The sequence below is a fragment of the Clupea harengus genome, chromosome 10, assembly GCF_900700415.2.
Source record: "Clupea harengus chromosome 10, Ch_v2.0.2, whole genome shotgun sequence".
Lineage (NCBI taxonomy): Eukaryota > Metazoa > Chordata > Actinopteri > Clupeiformes > Clupeidae > Clupea > Clupea harengus.
The window spans coordinates 21482564-21501615 of NC_045161.1; the positions used below are offsets into that span (position 1 = coordinate 21482564).

Here is a 19052-nt window from a genome sequence, read left to right on the forward strand (position 1 = left end):
ATCAGACATCTTTGCTCTGGCTCTGCTGAGCTCACTTTGAAGAGTGAGCCGATGTGAAATCAAGGGTATTTCCTTTCTGGATGTTGGTTTCTTTTTTTTCTTAGGTGTTGGTACTGCAGGGTGTTGAACAATTTCATCTGACTGTATATATGAATGGATGTGTGTGTATATGTGTTTGTTTTCACTGTAACCTACATTCACTATATAAAGGGGTTTATTAATGAATGCTGCCATTTTGCAGGTTCTTTCTTGGTGTTATTGAACAAAATCTTGTGACATTTCTTTCTAATTGTCTTCATTAGAAAGAGAAAAGGTCAAAGGGCTGATTAATGCGAATGCGTATTTCACATCGCAGCATATAGTGGCAACACAGAAACAAAATGGACATGTTGCATTTTCCCTTCTTACTTTATTTTTACATGGTTTGGCATCAATGTCATTTTTATTCCACATTAATTTCATCAATCACGGCATTACTGCAAATGGTCAAATCCAGAAAATGACAGTGACTGACTGTTACAATAGTAGTAGACTGCAAAACGGCAAACGGTGTGAAGGAATCAGGGGGATCAATAAGGCAAAAGCATGAGAGAGGAAGATTGTCCAGCATTTGCTGCAGGAGATACTACCTACAGCACTAGGATCAATACAAGATGATTTCCATATAATACAAATGAATGAGTTGAAATAAGACACAAGGGATTGGTTTCAATTCCATATTGATCACGTATAATACAAGTTCACAAGATAAAGTAAGTTGTGTGTATCCAAGTATATATTTTGCAGTTCATTTTCAGGCCTCAAAAATCTTTCACACAGCTTTTACACATCACCCTCATCTTTCTTTATCCCAAACTGAAGGACACGCTTGGGCCTCTGTATAATGGGAAGTTGATTTCCATCTCTCGTGTCAGAGGACCTGAGAGTAGTGCTCGTTGAGACAGCACTTCCTGTGGAAACACTACGGAAGGTGTGACCCGAGTGGTAGGGGATTGCCCCTCCATAGCCAGAGAGGGATGTTCGACTTCCTGCGTCCAGGCCTGTAGAGGTGGCAGATGTCTGGGAAGAGGCAGTGAACCCATCCATGGCTCTTCTCGGTGCATTGAGCCCGTATGTATTCCAGTCCTGATTGCGTTGCCCTTCTGATGTTGTCTCATCAAGCCTGGAATTAAGCTTCCCTGAGGCATCCGTTTGACTGGTCAGAGGTGGCTGGTATCTCTGTCTGGGTGGAGCAACAGCATCAGGGAATGTGTTCACATCAGATTTGGTTACGAACTGGAGAGATCGTTTGGGCAGTGGCAGCCCGTCAAGGATGTAGTTCCTCTCTCGGGTAGAATCGTCCCAATTTGAGTGGTCAGAATTATCAGAAGAAACACTTGGGATAGATTGCTTTCTTTCTACGACTTTATCCGTTGATAGATCTGGTTCAACTTTTTCGTCTGCCGAGTAAGAAAAGGCGAGAGATCGCTTTAAGATCGGTATATGATCTAGGGAAAACTGGTCATCTCTGCCTGTCAAGCCTCTGCTCTCAGTGCTTGTCGTAACTTTAGACGAGTAACTCAACCCTGACCATTGTGTTTCTGACTCTTGTTTCTGATGTGTTGTAAGGGGTTGGGATTTGGTGTCCTCTGAAGAATGAGTGAAGAGGAGAGATCTTTTGGGTCTTACCAGTTTGTCAAAGGTTAAGGTTTTCTCCTCCCTAGAATCATCTCCAGCTAGACCTGCAGAATCCTGAGAAGACACACTTGAAAGAGATGCCCTTTGCACTTGTTGTTTCTCGACCAACTGTTCTCTTTCGAGTACTGCTGCATCTCCAGGGGCTGTGAACTGTAGGTATCGTTTTGGCATTGGCAGGCGATGTAAGGAGAACTCATCCACCTTTTCTGTAGAGCTATTTGTGCTTAAGGGAAATTTAGGTGAAACCTTTAAGCTGGGTCTGTCTAGTTCTGTCTCTACGTTATTGGCTAATTTTCTTTGAACACTTGCAGAGAAGTCAGAGGTCGTGAATAGCAGAGATGTTTTGGGCTTTGGTAGGTGGTCAAATGTGAAGTTTTGTCCTCTGTAATCGTCAGCTGCAGGGCTCGCAGAATCACTGGAGATAGACTCTCTATTATCTAGACTCTTTTGGTTTGCAGCATTATTTGTTTGGATAACTGTGGTATCTTCAGACCTTACGATAAACAAAGGTCTCTTTATCACTGGCTGTGTGTTTAATGGCACCTCAGAACCAGAACTGTTTGATGAACTCAAACTAGACTGCCTCTTAGCTGTCTCTGGCACTCGCTTGTGATCCACACTGTGCTTCACCCCAAAGACGAGAGCTCTTTTAGGCAGCGGTATTTGGTCCGGGGAAACTCCCACCGTCATTCCCTCTATCTGGAATGGTGTAGGGGGTGGTGGGTGACCAGGAGGGCTAAACAAGATGCTCCGTTTGCCAGTACTGTTAGTTGTGTCAAAGCCATCTGTGATGGTGGAAGAATTGTAATCTTCCTCCGAGCTTTCAGAGTTCTGGGATGAGACACTTGGTCTAGATTGACTGGACACCCAAGAACCAGTAAGATCTGGCATAACTACGGCTCCAGATTTGGAACTCAAACTAGACTGCCTCTTAGCTGTCTCTGGCACTTGCTTGTGATCCACACTGTGCTTCACCCCAAAGACGAGAGCTCTTTTAGGCAGCGGTATTTGGTCCAAGGAAACGCCCTCCGTCATTCCCTCTATCTGTGAAGGGGGTGGTGGGTGACCAGGAGACCAAGACAAGCTGCTCTTTTTGCCAGTAATGTTAGTTGTGTCAAAGTCATCTGTGAGGGTGGCAGAATTGTAATTTTCCTCCGAGCTTTCAGAGCTTTGGGATGAGACACTTGGTCTAGATTGACTGGACACCCAAGAACCACTAAGATCTGGCATAACTACGGCTCCAGATTTGGAACTCAAACTAGACTGCCTCTTAGCTGTCTCTGGCACTTGCTTGTGATCCACACTGTGCTTCACCCCAAAGACGAGAGCTCTTTTAGGCAGCGGTATTTGGTCCAAGGAAACTCCCACCGTCATTCCCTCTATCTGGAATGGTGTAGGGGGTGGTGGGTGACCAGGGGGGCTAAACAAGATGCTCCGTTTGCCAGTACTGTTAGTTGTGTCAAAGCCATCTGTGAGGGTGGCAGAATTGTAATTTTCCTCCGAGCTTTCAGAGTTCTGGGATGGGACACTTGGTCTAGATTGACTGGACACCCAAGAACCAGTAAGATCTGGCATAACTACTGCTCCAGATTTGGAACTCAAACTAGACTGCCTCTTAGCTGTCTCTGGCACTTGCTTGTGGTCCACACTGTCTTTCACCCCAAAGACGAGAGCTCTTTTAGGCAGCGGTATTTGGTCCAAGGAAACGCCCTCCGTCATTCCCTCTATCTGTGAAGGGGGTGGTGGGTGACCAGGAGACCAAGACAAGCTGCTCTTTTTGCCAGTAATGTTAGTTGTGTCAAAGTCATCTGTGATGGTGGCAGAATTGTAATCTTCCTCCGAGCTTTCAGAGTTCTGGGATGGGACACTTGGTCTAGATTGACTGGACACCCAAGAACCAGTAAGATCTGGCATAACTACGGCTCCAGATTTGGAACTCAAACTAGACTGCCTCTTAGCTGTCTCTGGCACTTGCTTGTGGTCCACACTGTGCTTCACCCCAAAGACGAGAGCTCTTTTAGGCAGCGGTATTTGGTCCCGGGAAACTCCCACCGTCATTCCCTCTATCTGGAATGGTGTAGGGGGTGGTGGGTGACCAGGGGGGCTAAACAAGATGCTCCGTTTGCCAGTACTGTTAGTTGTGTCAAAGCCATCTGTGAGGGTGGCAGAATTGTAATTTTCCTCCGAGCTTTCAGAGTTCTGGGATGGGACACTTGGTCTAGATTGACTGGACACCCAAGAACCAGTAAGATCTGGCATAACTACTGCTCCAGATTTGGAACTCCAACTAGACTGCCTCTTAGCTGTCTCTGGCACTTGCTTGTGGTCCACACTGTCTTTCACCCCAAAGACGAGAGCTCTTTTAGGCAGCGGTATTTGGTCCAAGGAAACGCCCTCCGTCATTCCCTCTATCTGTGAAGGGGGTGGTGGGTGACCAGGAGACCAAGACAAGCTGCTCTTTTTGCCAGTAATGTTAGTTGTGTCAAAGTCATCTGTGATGGTGGCAGAATTGTAATCTTCCTCCGAGCTTTCAGAGTTCTGGGATGGGACACTTGGTCTAGATTGACTGGACACCCAAGAACCAGTAAGATCTGGCATAACTACGGCTCCAGATTTGGAACTCAAACTAGACTGCCTCTTAGCTGTCTCTGGCACTTGCTTGTGGTCCACACTGTGCTTCACCCCAAAGACGAGAGCTCTTTTAGGCAGCGGTATTTGGTCCAGGGAAACTCCCACCGTCATTCCCGCTATCTGGAATGGTGTAGGGGGTGGTGGGTGACCAGGAGGGCTAAACAAGATGCTCCGTTTGCCAGTACTGTTAGTTGTGTCAAAGCCATCTGTGAGGGTGGCAGAATTGTAATCTTCCTCCGAGCTTTCAGAGTTCTGGGATGAGACACTTGGTCTAGATTGACTGGACACCCAAGAACCAGTAAGATCTGGCATAACTACTGCTCCAGATTTGGAACTCAAACTAGACTGCCTCTTAGCTGTCTCTGGCACTTGCTTGTGGTCCACACTGTCTTTCACCCCAAAGACGAGAGCTCTTTTAGGCAGCGGTATTTGGTCCAGGGAAACTCCCTCCATCATTCCCTCTATCGGTGAAGGGGGTGGTGGGTGACCAGGAGGCCCAAACAAACTGTTAGTTGTGTCAAAGTCATCTGTGTTGGTGGCAGAATTGTCAAAGTTTATGTTGAGGACTCTGTCTGGGCGTTTGATTGGCCAATCGCTGGTGGCATTGGGAGATGATGTATTTATTGTAATCGGTCTGCTCTCTATCTGGGGCACTGACACCCCCTTTGATGTGTTAGTCCGAGGCTGATACTTCATCGGCTCTTCCTCATCATCACTTGCCCTTTCAGAGTATGACTCACTGTTGGCCGAGTGGAGGACTGGCCTCCTCCTGTAGGCGGGATGAACGTTGTATTTCTTTGGTTCCTCTTCATCTTCACTGCTAGAAAACGTATCAGGTCGTGCTGGATAAGTTGGTAGCTGGGGGACTGCTGGCCTTATTTCACTTACATAATCTCCGTCTGAGAAAACTGGACCCTCGTCAAACGGTCCGTGGTCTGAACCGTCATGAATGATGGCAAACTGAATGTCCTCCGGTTCTAATATGATGGTGTCTATTCTAGAACGGTTGCCTAAGAAGTCATCTTGCTTTGAGGAGGCAACTGTTACATCCGACTGTAAGGGAATCATATTTCTTGTGAGAGTGGTGTCTGCAGTCTCTTCTTCCTCTTCCTCTGGGTTCACAGTATATTCTGTTGGGTCTTCCATACTGTCTACACTGTCAGTGGAGCTACTGGGCCTTGACATCTCATCATATCGCATATCGTCAGGCACCTCATCTTCATCAGCTTGCACCCCAAGTGGTATTGGCAGTGGTGTAGCTACATCACTGTTCCTGTCTGCAGGTGGTGGCACCCCAACTGTTGGGGTCACTGGTAGGCTGTTTGATTTGTTTCGCATGCTTGATCTTTCAGATCCATCAGTGAATGAAAAACTCTCCCCACTGTCATTCCATAGCTCAGGATCCAAGGGATTCGTTTGGTCTTTGCTCTTTTCCATTAGCTGGGGGGCCCATTCTGTAAACGGCTCAGGAGTGAATACAGGAAAAGCCACGGGTTTCACTCCTCGACTTAAGCTGCTTTGTTGGTTTATGGTCTGTTCAAGAGTTCTATCTACCTGAGGCTCACCTCCCTCGGTCTTTCGTGTAGCGAGTGATACATTTTCATAGATATTATCGGGTGTCTCCTGATCCTGACCTGCAAAAGAGGACGCTGATGATATGCTATTAGCATCCTGTGGATCAGGAATAGGCTCAAACTCCATGACTTTGTTTTTCTCTGAGGTTCCACTTCCTTGTTTCTCAGTTTGCACTGAATCTAAAGGCTCTTGGGCGTCCCTGCTGCTCTGTTGATGCGTTTCAAGGTTCTCCACCATCACAGAGTTTGGGCCATCATTTTGATACAGGTTTTCATTTTCAACACTGCTTTCAGATGATCGTATCGACTCAGTATCGTCATTATTAGCAGCTGTGTCATAGATTGGTTCTGTGACCTCTGAGAAGGTGACTCTCTGACCCACACGGACCTCATCTGGATCTTCAGCCGTAGCAAACCCCTCGTTATCATAAATAGCTGGATATTGGGCGGAGACATCACTGTGAGCATCCGACGGGATGGAAGGGCTTTTTTTAGAGCGAATCTTCCTCCACAGTGTGTCTAGGCATGGCCTGAGGAGAACACCAAGAATAAAGGCTAAGATGAAGGTGATGAAAACGGATAGGCAGACAGCCAGGTTGAACTCTCCCAATGTCTTTCCAGCTGCTTTCACCTGGGTCCTCTTACTCTCTTCTTCAGAAAATGAGTCGGTGTGTTGGGCTGCTCGCCTTAGTCTAGTCCCTGCTGCCTCTTGAAGAACGTGGAGATCAAAAACAGACACATGCTCCTCTTGTTGTCCAGAGACACACACATAAAGCCCGGCATCTGTCTCTGAGATATCAGCGATCGGCAGACCATGTTGGTTTCCAGTGGCTTGTCCCTGAGGAGTCCACCAAAGGGCTTGAGAACAATCTGGAAAAAAGCACATGAAGTACAATAACTTTAATGACTAGATTTACTCGGATAAAATAAACAGTGAATTAAGTGGATCACAACACATGTATTGAATGTAGCATATTACTGATGATGAATATTAAGGAATGTTTTTTTTTTTTTTTAAGATTTATTTTTGGGCTTTTAATCGATAGTTTTAGTGAAGAGTGGGACAGGAAATGTGAGGGAGAATAGGCGGGGAGTGGACAGGAGAAATGACATCAGGCCGGAATCGAACCTGTGTCCTCCATGGGCATCAAGCCCGAATGTGGTCGGGGCTACTGGTTGCACCACAGTGCCCCCCAAATATTAAGGAATGTTAAGTAATTAATTTTCTTTCTTGTGAAATGTCATAATTGATTCATCAGTCCACATATGGAATAACTGATGCCACAGTCACAACATTAAAAACATTAAAAGAATATCTTAGCACAACAACATTGTGTGGTGTCAGTTGGTGCCATTACCCTGATCTTTGGTGCCACAGGGAAGCAGGACTTGGGTACCCTCTTCTGCGACCTCATCGAAGTGGTCAACATGGCCATATCCAAGAGCTGGGCAGGTAAGGTCCTGTTCCATCAGATGTATAAGCTGTTTCCCAGCATGGTGTAGTGGTGATGAGCAAACCAGACTCCACGACTGAGAGGTCAGGTCCAGGTCCATTTGCATCATCCTGTTCCGCATGCCTCGCAGGTTACAGTCACACCTCCACCTGTTGCTACTCAGATCCACCTGGGTTCTCAGGTTCAGCAGAGATAGGTACACTGGTGATGGTATGGTGGTGAGTAGGTTGAAACGCAGATCAAGAACCTGTTAAAAATCAAGGTATGAACAGCGTCTATGACTGAGCGTCACTCTCTTTGCACACCTGTATTCAACAAGACTGAGAAATACTGTGTCCGTTACAAAGTGATGCTACGTTGTTAATATCGATGGGATATATGAATATTTGGCACAATACATCATGAAACATGTTCTATAATATGCTCTGAGGATGAGCACTGTGTTGCACATGATGAGGCAGCTTTTAGTTTCTATGCTATGCTTCTTCTTTTAGCTTCTATGCTATGCTTCTTATTTTAGTTTCTATGCTATGCTTCTTCTTGCTGGAATACTCTGCCAGAAGACCTAAGAATGGCTGAAACGGTGGAAACCTTTAAACGTGAACTTAAGACATACCTTTTTAATCTCGCTTATCATTCTTTGTAATATGTATCTGTTCTCAGTGGTCTGTAGTGGGTTTGCTGTACATGTGTATGTGCGTGCTTTATAATATGTTTGCACTTACATGATACAGTTTTTTCATCCGTCTGGAAAATCTATGTCTCATACAAGTGTTTGTAACCACCACCCACCCCCCAATTTCCTATTGTGAAGCGCATTTTGTTACCTAGTGGTATGAAATGCGCCGTATAAATAAAGTTTGGTTTTAATTCATTTGATTTACCTGAAGCTCCTGCAAGTCTTTGAAGGCCAGGGGGTGGATCGTTCTGATGAGGTTGCCCTGCAGGTGAAGCTCCCTCAGGTGTCCACAGCCTTGGAGGTCCGAGGGGCTGAGCGCAGAGATCTTGTTATGTGACAGGTGAAGCACTCGCAGGTGGCTGCTTCCCCCTAGTCCTGAGGAGATTAACATAGCAGCTGATTAAAATCGGAAATGAATTATTAAGTTATGATCATTCCCAACTGCTCATTGGACTTTGGACCCTTTACTGGTCTTTATCTACAAGCTAATCACAGCATCCCCAGTGGTTGTGTCAACTAGCCATGAGCTGGCCTTGTATCTACAATAACACACAGAGGGGATAACAGTACAGTGACACGTTCTCTTTTCATAACATTTCGTTGAAACCCTCTTCTGCCAAAACAGAATACTGTAAATATACCAGACCTATTAATATATTAGAAGACCTATCAATATATGATTACAAGACATGACAAAGAATAATACGTAAAAACATAACCTAACTAATATCATTTATCATTTGAATCTTAGCTGTAGGATGTGTGACAGTGATAGAGAACAATTTCAAGATATTGTATACCCAATTAGCATTTAAACTAGAATCCCCCTGTCTGTCCTCTGCTCTTTTGGCGTGTGCTGTGCGGTGTGAATCGAGGTACTGTGGATGTGACTCTAATGAGAGCAGGGCCCGGCAGTCTGTGAGCAGAATAATAAATGACGGGGTGCCAAGCAGCCATCTTAGACGTTCGCATGAAACCCCTCAGTCTGTCCTCATACCTCAACACAGCATGAAACCCCTCAGTCTGTCCTCATACCACGAACTACTATGTGCTGTATCTGAGTAGCCAATGGTCTTCTACCCCCGTATTTAATACAATGTGTTGATACTAAAATGGTAGTTGTGTCATTCTGAACAAAACAATTATTGCATAGGTTTAATAATTATACACATTGTAAATATTTTCTGCTATTATTATTCAAAATATTTGTGTTAAGTAATTACAATACCATCTTTAAACCTGTAATGCACGTACATGTATACAGGAAAACTGTTCTTATTCACAGCAAGTAGCAGGAAAATGCATATTTCCATTATGTTTCCCCCCCTCGTAATAACATATTATGTCATGGTTTATTATGAAGCACAGGAATATCCCTGAACACTGATTGGCTGGAATTACTTTTTGATTCTCTATTGGCACTGACCCTGTGACTGGGTGATAGTGTTTAATGGCGCCTGCATGATTTCAGGGCAAAGTTCAAAATATGATGGATGACAATCATTTATCTCTGGAATGTGTATGTGTATGTGCACTGTAAACCCAAACAGTTCTACTAACTTATTAAAATGATGTATTCATTACTTAAAACCTGGTATTTAGTTGACCCAACTTTAAATGTATTAGTTTTCTGAGCAAGTGAAGACGTTTTAATTGTATTGGAATGTATTTGTTTGAGTAAACATTGCCTGATAACTCATATTTTTTTAGTTTCATTCAAACGTGACGTCTGACGTCATCAACGTCGTTGCAGGACTAGTTCAGAACAGAATCAGAGATCTTGTGATGAGAGACAGAGACAGCAGACTTAATAATTGTATAGTATCAGTTAGACTTCTATAAGCATGTTCCTCCTGTAGAAGAGGAGTCGACCAACTTTGTAGGGTGACCATATTTGAGTTTGTGAAAAAGAGGACACTTCGTCGCGGGGAGGGGGCGTGGTAGTGTGTAGCATACAGATGACCCCGCCCCCTCCCCCGCGACGGAATTTTGACACCTTTTCCACTTGCAGATGTCATGTGCTGTTGTAAACAATGCACCTAGTGGAAGCGGCACGGTGCTCAGTGTTGCCAGATTGGAAATGGTGAAGTATCGTATTAAATGCTCAAAATGATCGTCTTTGGAGGATAATTATCGTGAATTTGGCAACACTGAGAGGCCGGTCGACCAATGACAGTTCTCGCTACAGTCAGAGCTTGTGCTAGAAGGTGGAACGTAAGGGAGATACCCTTTCCTAAACTTGTAAGGGCGTAAAAACTAGTTCGTGAAGGACCCAGAGAAACACAAATATCCGACTAGGCAAAATCCCGGACAATTTTGCAATCACTGCCGGACGCATGTCCGGGTAAAAGAGGACGTCTGGTCACCCCACTAAAGGAGATATTTTAATAATCCTGTCGGCTGCTAAGCGTCCTTATCTGGTAAGTAAACAGTGTTTTTTAGGTGTTTTGTTGCGACAAAATTGCGGGAGCAAGTGAAATTGCGATAAGAATTGGCGAATTTCCCTCTTTGTAATTATTATTGAGTAATCACGTTTGGCTGTCACGTAGCAAGTTCAGTTGCACGACTGTTGGCGCTGGCGGCTAGGAAGCTAAAGAGCTAGTTAGTGGTTATTTCCCCCCCAAATATGTTCATGTGCAAAGTAAACAACAATCAATTGTTTATGTGAAAACAACTCATGTCTACAGAAACACCATTTCATTCATATCAGCATGCTAAGGTTATATGTAACTTTTAGCAGCTAGTTAGCTTCTATGTGTTTTAATGGATCTGATGGGTAAAAGTCTAGCAGCAAGCTAACAATAATGGTTGAGAACTTCAGTTAAGACCTACAATATTCTTTTTGCCCTGACAGCATTCGTGTTGCATATAAACAACCAACCGGATTTGATGTAGACATATAAGAAGAGGAGTCAACCAAAGGAGATATTTTTGTGTACAGGCATCACGGACTGGCAGACAGCAGAGGGTGATCCTCGAGGCTTATGACCTTCAGGTATGTCTAGGATTAACTGCACAACAGTGATCACATTTTGTTTGTTACTGAAAACTTTAATATTAGTTGATACTATGTATTATTAATTGCCAGTTTTTTTGTAAGTGTTTCCATTGAAACTCTCCTGGTAATTGTATTGATGGTGTTTTGCAGGAGGAAGAGAGCCAGATTTTGATGAATGCTTCCTGTTGCTCTCCTTACATCGGGCCCGCCCCTTCAGCTGCGAGAACATCTTTGAATTGGGTGCAGAGGATTTCTGAGGCATTTATGTTGTTGTTTGGCCTGACATATGCTTTCAATTTAGAATATCCAAAAAACTCACACACACCTTCTCATACAGAACCTTTTGATGTGTCTGGAAGACAAAAAAACCTCTGAAACCGTCCTTACCTTAAAAAAATATTTGTTGAAATAAACGATTTGTTGTTGACTTGTTAACTTTGTAACGCTGTTTCTTTAAAGCTTAATGTAATCTTTTATTTTGTCAGTTGTTTTACAAGAAATATAAATGATGTGATTACCTCTTAAGTTTTTCTCATCTCACTCTTTTTAATAGAAATCTTACATAGATTTGAATGTTTCTTGTAGAGTAACTTTCAGTTTAAAGTCAGTTTGTAACAGAACCAGAAAATCAGTATATGTGGTCAACAATTGAAAAATAAGTAGTGCTCAATTAAAAAAAGTTAGCTATTTAAGTATTACCTACTCAGAATAATCAAGCGGAGTTAACTTAAAAAAAGTAAGCTTATTAAGTATTATTTACTCAGAATAATTAAGTTGAACTCTTTCACCAATATTAAGTGCACTGAACTTGATTTTTAAGGCTTAAAACTTAATTTTATTTTGTGTTGAGTGAAATAATTTAGTACATAGAGGTTAAAAGATTTAAGTATAAAAATATTTGAATATAAGTTCAGAGAACTTAAAAATTATGAAACATAACAAAAATAAATCAGTATAGCCGATGTTATCATTTTTAAGTTAAGTTTACTTAAAATAATAATATATGTACTCAAATTTTATTATGTAATCGGTTACATCAAAAGTTTTAAGTACTCTGAACTTGTTCAGGTTTACAGTGTGTGTATGCTTCTGTTTATGTCATGCTGTGGTCAGGGGCACCTGTTAATGAGGTTTTGAGTTTATGATTAAACGCCATTGAAAGCCAAAACATCCTCTTCCAGGGGGACAGGGGAAATTCCTGCTTTAGGGCTCAGTTACAAAGCCCCAATTAAGGTACATTGGCACAGGCACGAATTAACAACACCCCCTCCCTGTAACAAAATGCCCTTAATGACTTTCATATGGCTGTTTTTGTGCTCTGATAGCTGCTCAACTTTTAACATTCTTTATTCATCCAGTTATTCCCCATCAGCCTAAGGTAAGCCATGGTCGATAGAATCTAAATGATTCTATTCACACCATCGCCTGGAACGAGTATGAATGTTATCTACCGTCAGCTGTGTTCAATTCTGTGTGTGTGTGTGTGTGTGTGTGTGTGTGTGTGAGTGTGTGTGTGTGTGTGTGTGTGTGTGTGAGTGTGTTGAGTGTGTGTGTGTTGTGAGTGTGTGTGTGCAGGTATTTTAAACTCACCCTTAGGGACCTGGTTCATTTGGTTCCCGTCAGCAAAAAGCCGCTCTAACGCAGGGGCCCAGGACACACACCCCTCTCCGGAGGAGGCCTTCAGCCCCACTTTAACTCTCCTCACACACAGTGACAGCGATTCCATGTTGTTATGGCCCAGCCACAGGTAGCGCAGCCCCCCCAGACCTCCAGGGCCAGGCCACAGAGGCGGCAGAGAGCCCAAGGCATTGTGAGATAGGTTGAGGGCCGTGACAGTCGCTGGGATACGCAGAGGCACTTCTCGCAGGCCGAGAGAGGAGCAGTTTATGTGGGGACCCCTCTCACACAGACAGGCCAGAGGGCAGGTAGAGACTGAGGAGGAGGAGGTGGAGAGCGCCACACAGTGGAGGAGAAGTAGCACTGCAGTGCAGAGCATCGCTTTGGACAAGGACATCGATGCCCACCCTACACACACACACCAGATACAGTGTCAGCGAGAAAGCAGAGATAAGATTCCCATTCATGGATTAACCCCGTGTGTTGACCATTCAGCTAGCACTTTAAGATCAAGATTGTTCAGACCCATCCTCCAAGACGCCCCCACGTAGAAGATTGTTTACACTTCGTTCTGGTGTACACGTATATGTGTAACGTAGACTCTATGACACTCTCTGACTCTCGTGTCAGTCATAAACGTATTAGTTACAACTAATGTCTAAATTCAGTTATGGAGAAATTCATAAAATGGAGCACTGGAAAATGAAAGACCTCGAGTCAGAGAGGTTTAATCTGTATTATATTACATTACAGAACCAACCAACTTCAAAGGAAATGCTGCCCAAATAGTTAAAGACTTTCGTGTTTTGTTATCCAACAAACATAAAGAATGGATATGACAATTCTATCAACACTGCTCAACTGTGTTACCAAGTCTCTAATAAAAACACTATTTTTAAAATGTAAAATGTAAAAAACTCTTATTTGTCAGTGTAAAGACTTACCAGCCAGTGGAACGGAGGTAACGTTTGTCTTGTGACTTTCCTCAAAATATTTCTACACAGCACTTTGTGTGACAGGGAGTATCTTGGGCTTCAGTCTGCTTAAGATCAAAGTCTGGAGGAAGCAGGATAGTACCTGTGACACGCACATGCGTAGATGCATAGAAGACACACTCCCTAACGCACTCCCAAACACATTAGACACACACACACACACACACACACAGTTGGAGCCTAGTTGGAATTTCTATAACTATTTGCCTTGCCCAGGTTAATGTCTTACAGGACAACTTGCTGAAAGTTGTATTACTGTACAGACTTAGCATGTACTCATATCTAGCAGGGATGGTTAAAATAGGGTGTAATGAACAAAATAAATAAAACATACTTATGTGAAAAATAGACAGTCTCTGCTCTTGTGGTTTAATTCTGTTTTATTCAAGTAAAATCAAAGACAACTCAAATAAATACCACACATGAAACAATGCCATCAAAACTGGGATAAATGCTGTATTGCACATAGTATCACACCACTCTTTAGTTTCTACATTAATCTTATCAAAAGATATTAAAAATAAGCACACTCCTTTCTGTGTACTGACGGTTTTTCAAAAATAACAGATTCTGAAGTCGTGTGATATATAGCATGATGCAGTGCATGTTCCTGATCTTTGCAGTGTAAGGCGAAATTATATGAGTGGTTGCTGTTTAGTGAAAATTATCTTACTCGGGCACCACGGTAAAAAACACAACACAACAAAACAAAAGAACAAGAACAACAACAACGACAAAACAAGCATCTCTAGATGCAGTGATGCAGTTTTACAGAGTTTACAGTAACCCCTGGACCATGTTGTTTATTATAATACCTAGATCATTCCAGGATAGTTCCTGGACAAAGGCTCTTGCCCCCCTAAATAGGAAAAGTATCCTCCTTCACTACACTGACATACATGTATTTGGCACGACTATGGACGTTAGTGATAAGAAAGAGGCATTGTGAGCAGCCCCTTTTCAAACATGTCTAGTCTAAGGAGAGATAACTGGTATTACCCTTTCAGACCAAAAACTAAAAATGAAAGGAGATGCTGTAGCAAGGCCTCTTCAGAAGATCGGGTACAAACTGAACATGTAACAGCAACACAGCTGTGAGTGACATATATTTTTGGTTGTACAAGCTCCCACATCAACATCATCACCATCATCACAGGTTAGCAAACGTCACTCATTAGCTGTAACCATTTTTGTGGTACCACAACAACGTCATTTCCTAAAAATCCAAACCTGGGATAATACACCACAAAGCTGCCAGCAGTTATGTACATAAGCCAATAAAATAGTCGACAAGGGGCGTAGGTGTGACAGACACCCATTAGTATCTACAGGTATGCGTCTGGGCGTGTGCGGATAGATAGGTTGGGAGGGAAGCACAAGCCATGTGACGGGTCTGTAATACTGCATTGGTACATCAGAAACGGTTTCGGACACAAATCCCTTTATTTTACTTCCACTTTAAAAGGCCTTTCCTCTCTCTACTCTTGTAAACTTTGAACAGGATAACGCATGCATGCTGGGAGACATCATGGTAGTGTTTAAAAAAATCGATACAAAATAGTGGCATGAAAACAAAGCTCAAGCAGTTTGAAATATTTGGCCAAAATACTCTATGGCACAAAATGATGTGTGATCTTATTCATTTTCTCATTAAACACGCGTCTCTAATCTCCCACGTTTCTCCCCCTCTTTGTTGCACTCCTCCGGGAGTACATGCATGTAAGAATAGATGTGAACTTATGATATGGACTAAAATATGTTACCATGTTAGCTGACTGGGTGGAACGGTAGCTGCAGTCCATCTCTCTCTCTCTTTCCTCCACTCTCTCATACTCCCTCCCTTTCTCTCTCTCTGTGTCTCTCTCTTAGTGAGCCTTTCCGCATGGGTTATCAGACGTCTGGCAGCCCATGTTGGGGTATTTGACCTGGACCTGGAACAGTGTGCCATCTGCACACATGCACAGCTTATACCTTATCATCTTCTCATCAAAGTATAGTTCGCCCTTAGCCGAGGACTTGGGCATGAGACTGGAGGCAAACATGACAGAGCCATTGAGCACGATGCTGTTCTCCTGCAGGGGGAAAGAAAGGAGAGGAATTTAGCTAGGACATTGCTCACATCAAGACATTATCTACATTTGCTCTGATGAAGGTACTTCTGTAGTTTCCATACACAATGTTTAAAAATGTATTAATTGTACTTCTATTATACTGTTTACTAATGAACAAAACAATGAGCTTGAGTTGTCTGAGATTCAGCGCATCAGCTGTTAAAGCACTGAAGGACTGTAGCGGAGAGGCTTTATCATTATATGGCACAGTCACTGAGGGTGTGGTGGAATGCGGAGCCTAATAATGAAACTGCACACAGCTAAACGATTTCCGATAGTTTGGCACTCACGGCCTTCAGTTCGATGTCTCCCCCTATCCGGAACTCCACCGTCTTCCCCATGATGTACACGCCCTCGTTACCTCGCACTATGGCCCTGCTGTCGCCTTTGATGGTCAGGTCAGATGACGCGTTACTAGTGATCTGAGAAATCAAAGAGATTCTTCAATATTGGGTTTGTCAGATGCAAAAGTGTATAGCACTTAAAACTTAAAACTGTATGATGGTGGAACTTTCACTGACCTTAACCACAATATTACTTTAAAATGGCAAGGACATGAAAATCTTTGAGGCTTACTTGGTGATTATACGGTACTTACCCTTTCTGTCGAAGCCTTTTTGACACTTAGCACCTTCACACCTTTCGGCAGGTGGAACTCGTGGCTGTCATAGTCAGTGCTAAAGAACGTGGTCTGAGTCCGGGGATCGGTGAAGGACATTCCAAGGTCACTGGTGATGGATGTCTTCTCCTTTTCAACACTCAACTTGGTGTTACCCTGCTGAAACACCACCTGCAATACACACATTCACTCACACACACACACACACACACACACACACACACACACACACACACACACACACACACACACACACACACACACACGTACATGTGCACACACACGCACACACACATAGACCCAAACATAAACATATTCACGGATTAGCATTTAAAGACACACAATGCATTCAGCATGCTATACCATAGTGTGTTGGGGATAGAGAGAGAGAGAGAGAGAGAGAGAGGGTATGTGTGTGTGTCAGTGTGTCTGTGTGTGTGTGTGTGTGTGTGTGTGTGTGTGTGTGTGTGTGTGTGTGTGTGTGTGTGTGTGTGGGTGTGCGTGTGTTGTGAAAACTTACCGGGTTATTGTTACCAGTGATAACCAGGTCTTGGTCCTTCCTGCCACCCACTGTGCTCTTCTGAAGAGGGTGGATCACACCCATATCTGCCTTCTGCTTGAAACGCAGCAGACCACTCTGGTGGAACTCCATGCTGTCACAGCCGTCGGGGCCTATGCGAATGACCGTCCAGATCACCAACGTAATCTGAGTGCATTCGAGACATCAGAAAGAGAGGTAAACACAAGATATGAAGAGACTCGTCTTCAAAGACACTCAGCAGAAAAAACTGTCATTCCCAGAAACTTAAGACATCAATGATGACACGGGATAGGATTGCAATAAGCACTTAATAAACACACTACTAACAATGAGGTTGATGAGAGCCAGGAGGAAGAGCAGGACGATGATGCAGATGGCCATGTTGCCTTTACGCCCCCTCAGGCCTGTCTTGTGCAGGCGCTCCTCTTCGATGGGCACATAGCCTGCCTTGAAGTTGCTGTTGTGCTCCTTGTTGGCAGTGCGGCGCTCAATGGCTTTCTCCCTCATGGACCTCTTCACTGGTCCATTGGAGCTCTCCTTCAGGGCAAGACAACAGCATCAACATGGACAATGGTTAAGATTTACAACGCTATAACAGTGTGTTTACAATGTACATTCACTGACGCTAATTCACAGCATGTGGTATTATATGTGTTGTTGTGAATAAGCTAAAGGACTTAAACCTAGCCTTTACATTTAATGACAAGCAGTCTAAAATGTTAATAGAACTCAATTAGAATTAGCTTATTCGTAGGAAACAGTGGGGAACCATTAATGGACTATTCTCTAAAAATGGGCTTACTCTGCCTTTTGGAAGGTCTATTTGGTAAGATAAACAACAAAATCTGTAGCAATACCTATGCAACCTCACATCTGCATAAGTTCAACGCCAAGATAAAGTGATAAAAGCAATAGAACCTACCCATTGACGTCTACACTAACATTATTTCGTTAGACAATTTGCAGTGGAGGCTCTAAACGACATAACCCTGGTAAAAATGACCAATAATGCCACCGACGTCTCGATCCAGCAGCACACATTCTTACGAGACAATTTAGGGATCCGTCTGCTCGGATACCGCTTCCCACAGGAATGCATACAAACATCTCAAGCACTTGTCCCTGTCTGTAAGCATGCCTAAAAATAAATTACACGAATACCTCTCTTAACTTATCAAACGTAGCTGTAATGCGTTTTAAAATACTATGGGTTTAAAGCGTTATGATAAAATACATCCTCTTCTATTGCGGACAACGTAGTCGTGAGTGCAACAAATTATGTTACTCATTTTTTCCATAGGCGGCGCAAAACATAGGCTAGATGCCTGGCGCGTACCGTTTTTCCTACAATAAAGCAAATGTAGACATATTCACATGTAAAACAAGTTTCGGTGGTGTGAAGAATTAGATTACGAGTATATTAAACTATCAGAAACCATAAGATAGTCAAAAGATACAAAGAAAATGGTATATCGCTTCCAAAACAGACCTGCTCGGACGCCATGTTGACCCTCCCTCTCTCTGCAGCGTTTGACAGCTCAGAATAGCTCTGGGAAGAAACCATTTCACCAAAGTGCGGGAGTACCGTTGGCCAAGTTCGACTTCAGAGGTAATATGCTATTTGAGCTGAGAAAGTTTAAACGTATATATTACAAAGAGTATGTAAACATTACAGAAATTATTTTATATTTGGCAGAATCGACTGAAAGTATGTAATCGCCACAATAAAAAATGGTCCATTCCCTTCTAAAATGAGCCAACCGGGATATTACAATGAGACTCCTTAAAAGGAATATCCAAATAAAGGATGCCCATTGATACAAACAGTCTGTTAACCACTTGGGTGCGTAGTGAACATACCTAGAGACTCTCACTTGTTTAACTTGTAAAGTTAACAAATAATTCACAAGCATTTGCGAATGAAGCAGTTTTATTATTTTATAATTCAAATCTAATCCTTGCCAATTACTTCACTGAATATATATATATATGCACTCTCTCTATATATATATATAGAGCCCGCTGTTTTTTTAGCCGTCTGTTTGTAGACCACGGAGCTGCAGTAGTTTAGCATAGCCTTAATTTGGTGTTGGACTAATTTCTAATGGTCAATTTTTAAAATTCAAATACAGTGAAATACACAACAGTAACTAATT

At 43.0% G+C, this 19052-nt stretch overlaps 2 protein-coding genes across 2 annotated transcripts; both read right to left on the reverse strand.

Annotated features, from left to right (window-relative positions):
* Positions 1-822: 822 nt before the first annotated feature.
* LOC116222022 lies at positions 823-13637 on the reverse strand. The gene is made up of 7 exons (XM_042708994.1): positions 13575-13637; positions 12604-13038; positions 8221-8390; positions 7241-7583; positions 4597-6752; positions 3314-4464; positions 823-1222 (listed from the first exon to the last, which is right to left on the reverse strand). The coding sequence occupies exons 2-7, from the start codon at positions 13025-13027 to the stop codon at positions 823-825; spliced, it is 4644 nt and encodes a 1547-aa protein (XP_042564928.1). The 5' UTR covers positions 13028-13038; positions 13575-13637.
* A 350-nt stretch (positions 13638-13987) lies between these two features.
* sgcb (sarcoglycan, beta (dystrophin-associated glycoprotein)) lies at positions 13988-18484 on the reverse strand. The gene is made up of 6 exons (XM_012821875.3): positions 18386-18484; positions 17224-17433; positions 16876-17061; positions 16335-16526; positions 16027-16158; positions 13988-15697 (listed from the first exon to the last, which is right to left on the reverse strand). Exons 1-6 carry the CDS (start codon positions 18458-18460, stop codon positions 15491-15493), a joined length of 1002 nt encoding a protein of 333 aa, XP_012677329.2. The 5' UTR covers positions 18461-18484; the 3' UTR covers positions 13988-15490.
* Between the last annotated feature and the right edge of the window lie 568 nt (positions 18485-19052).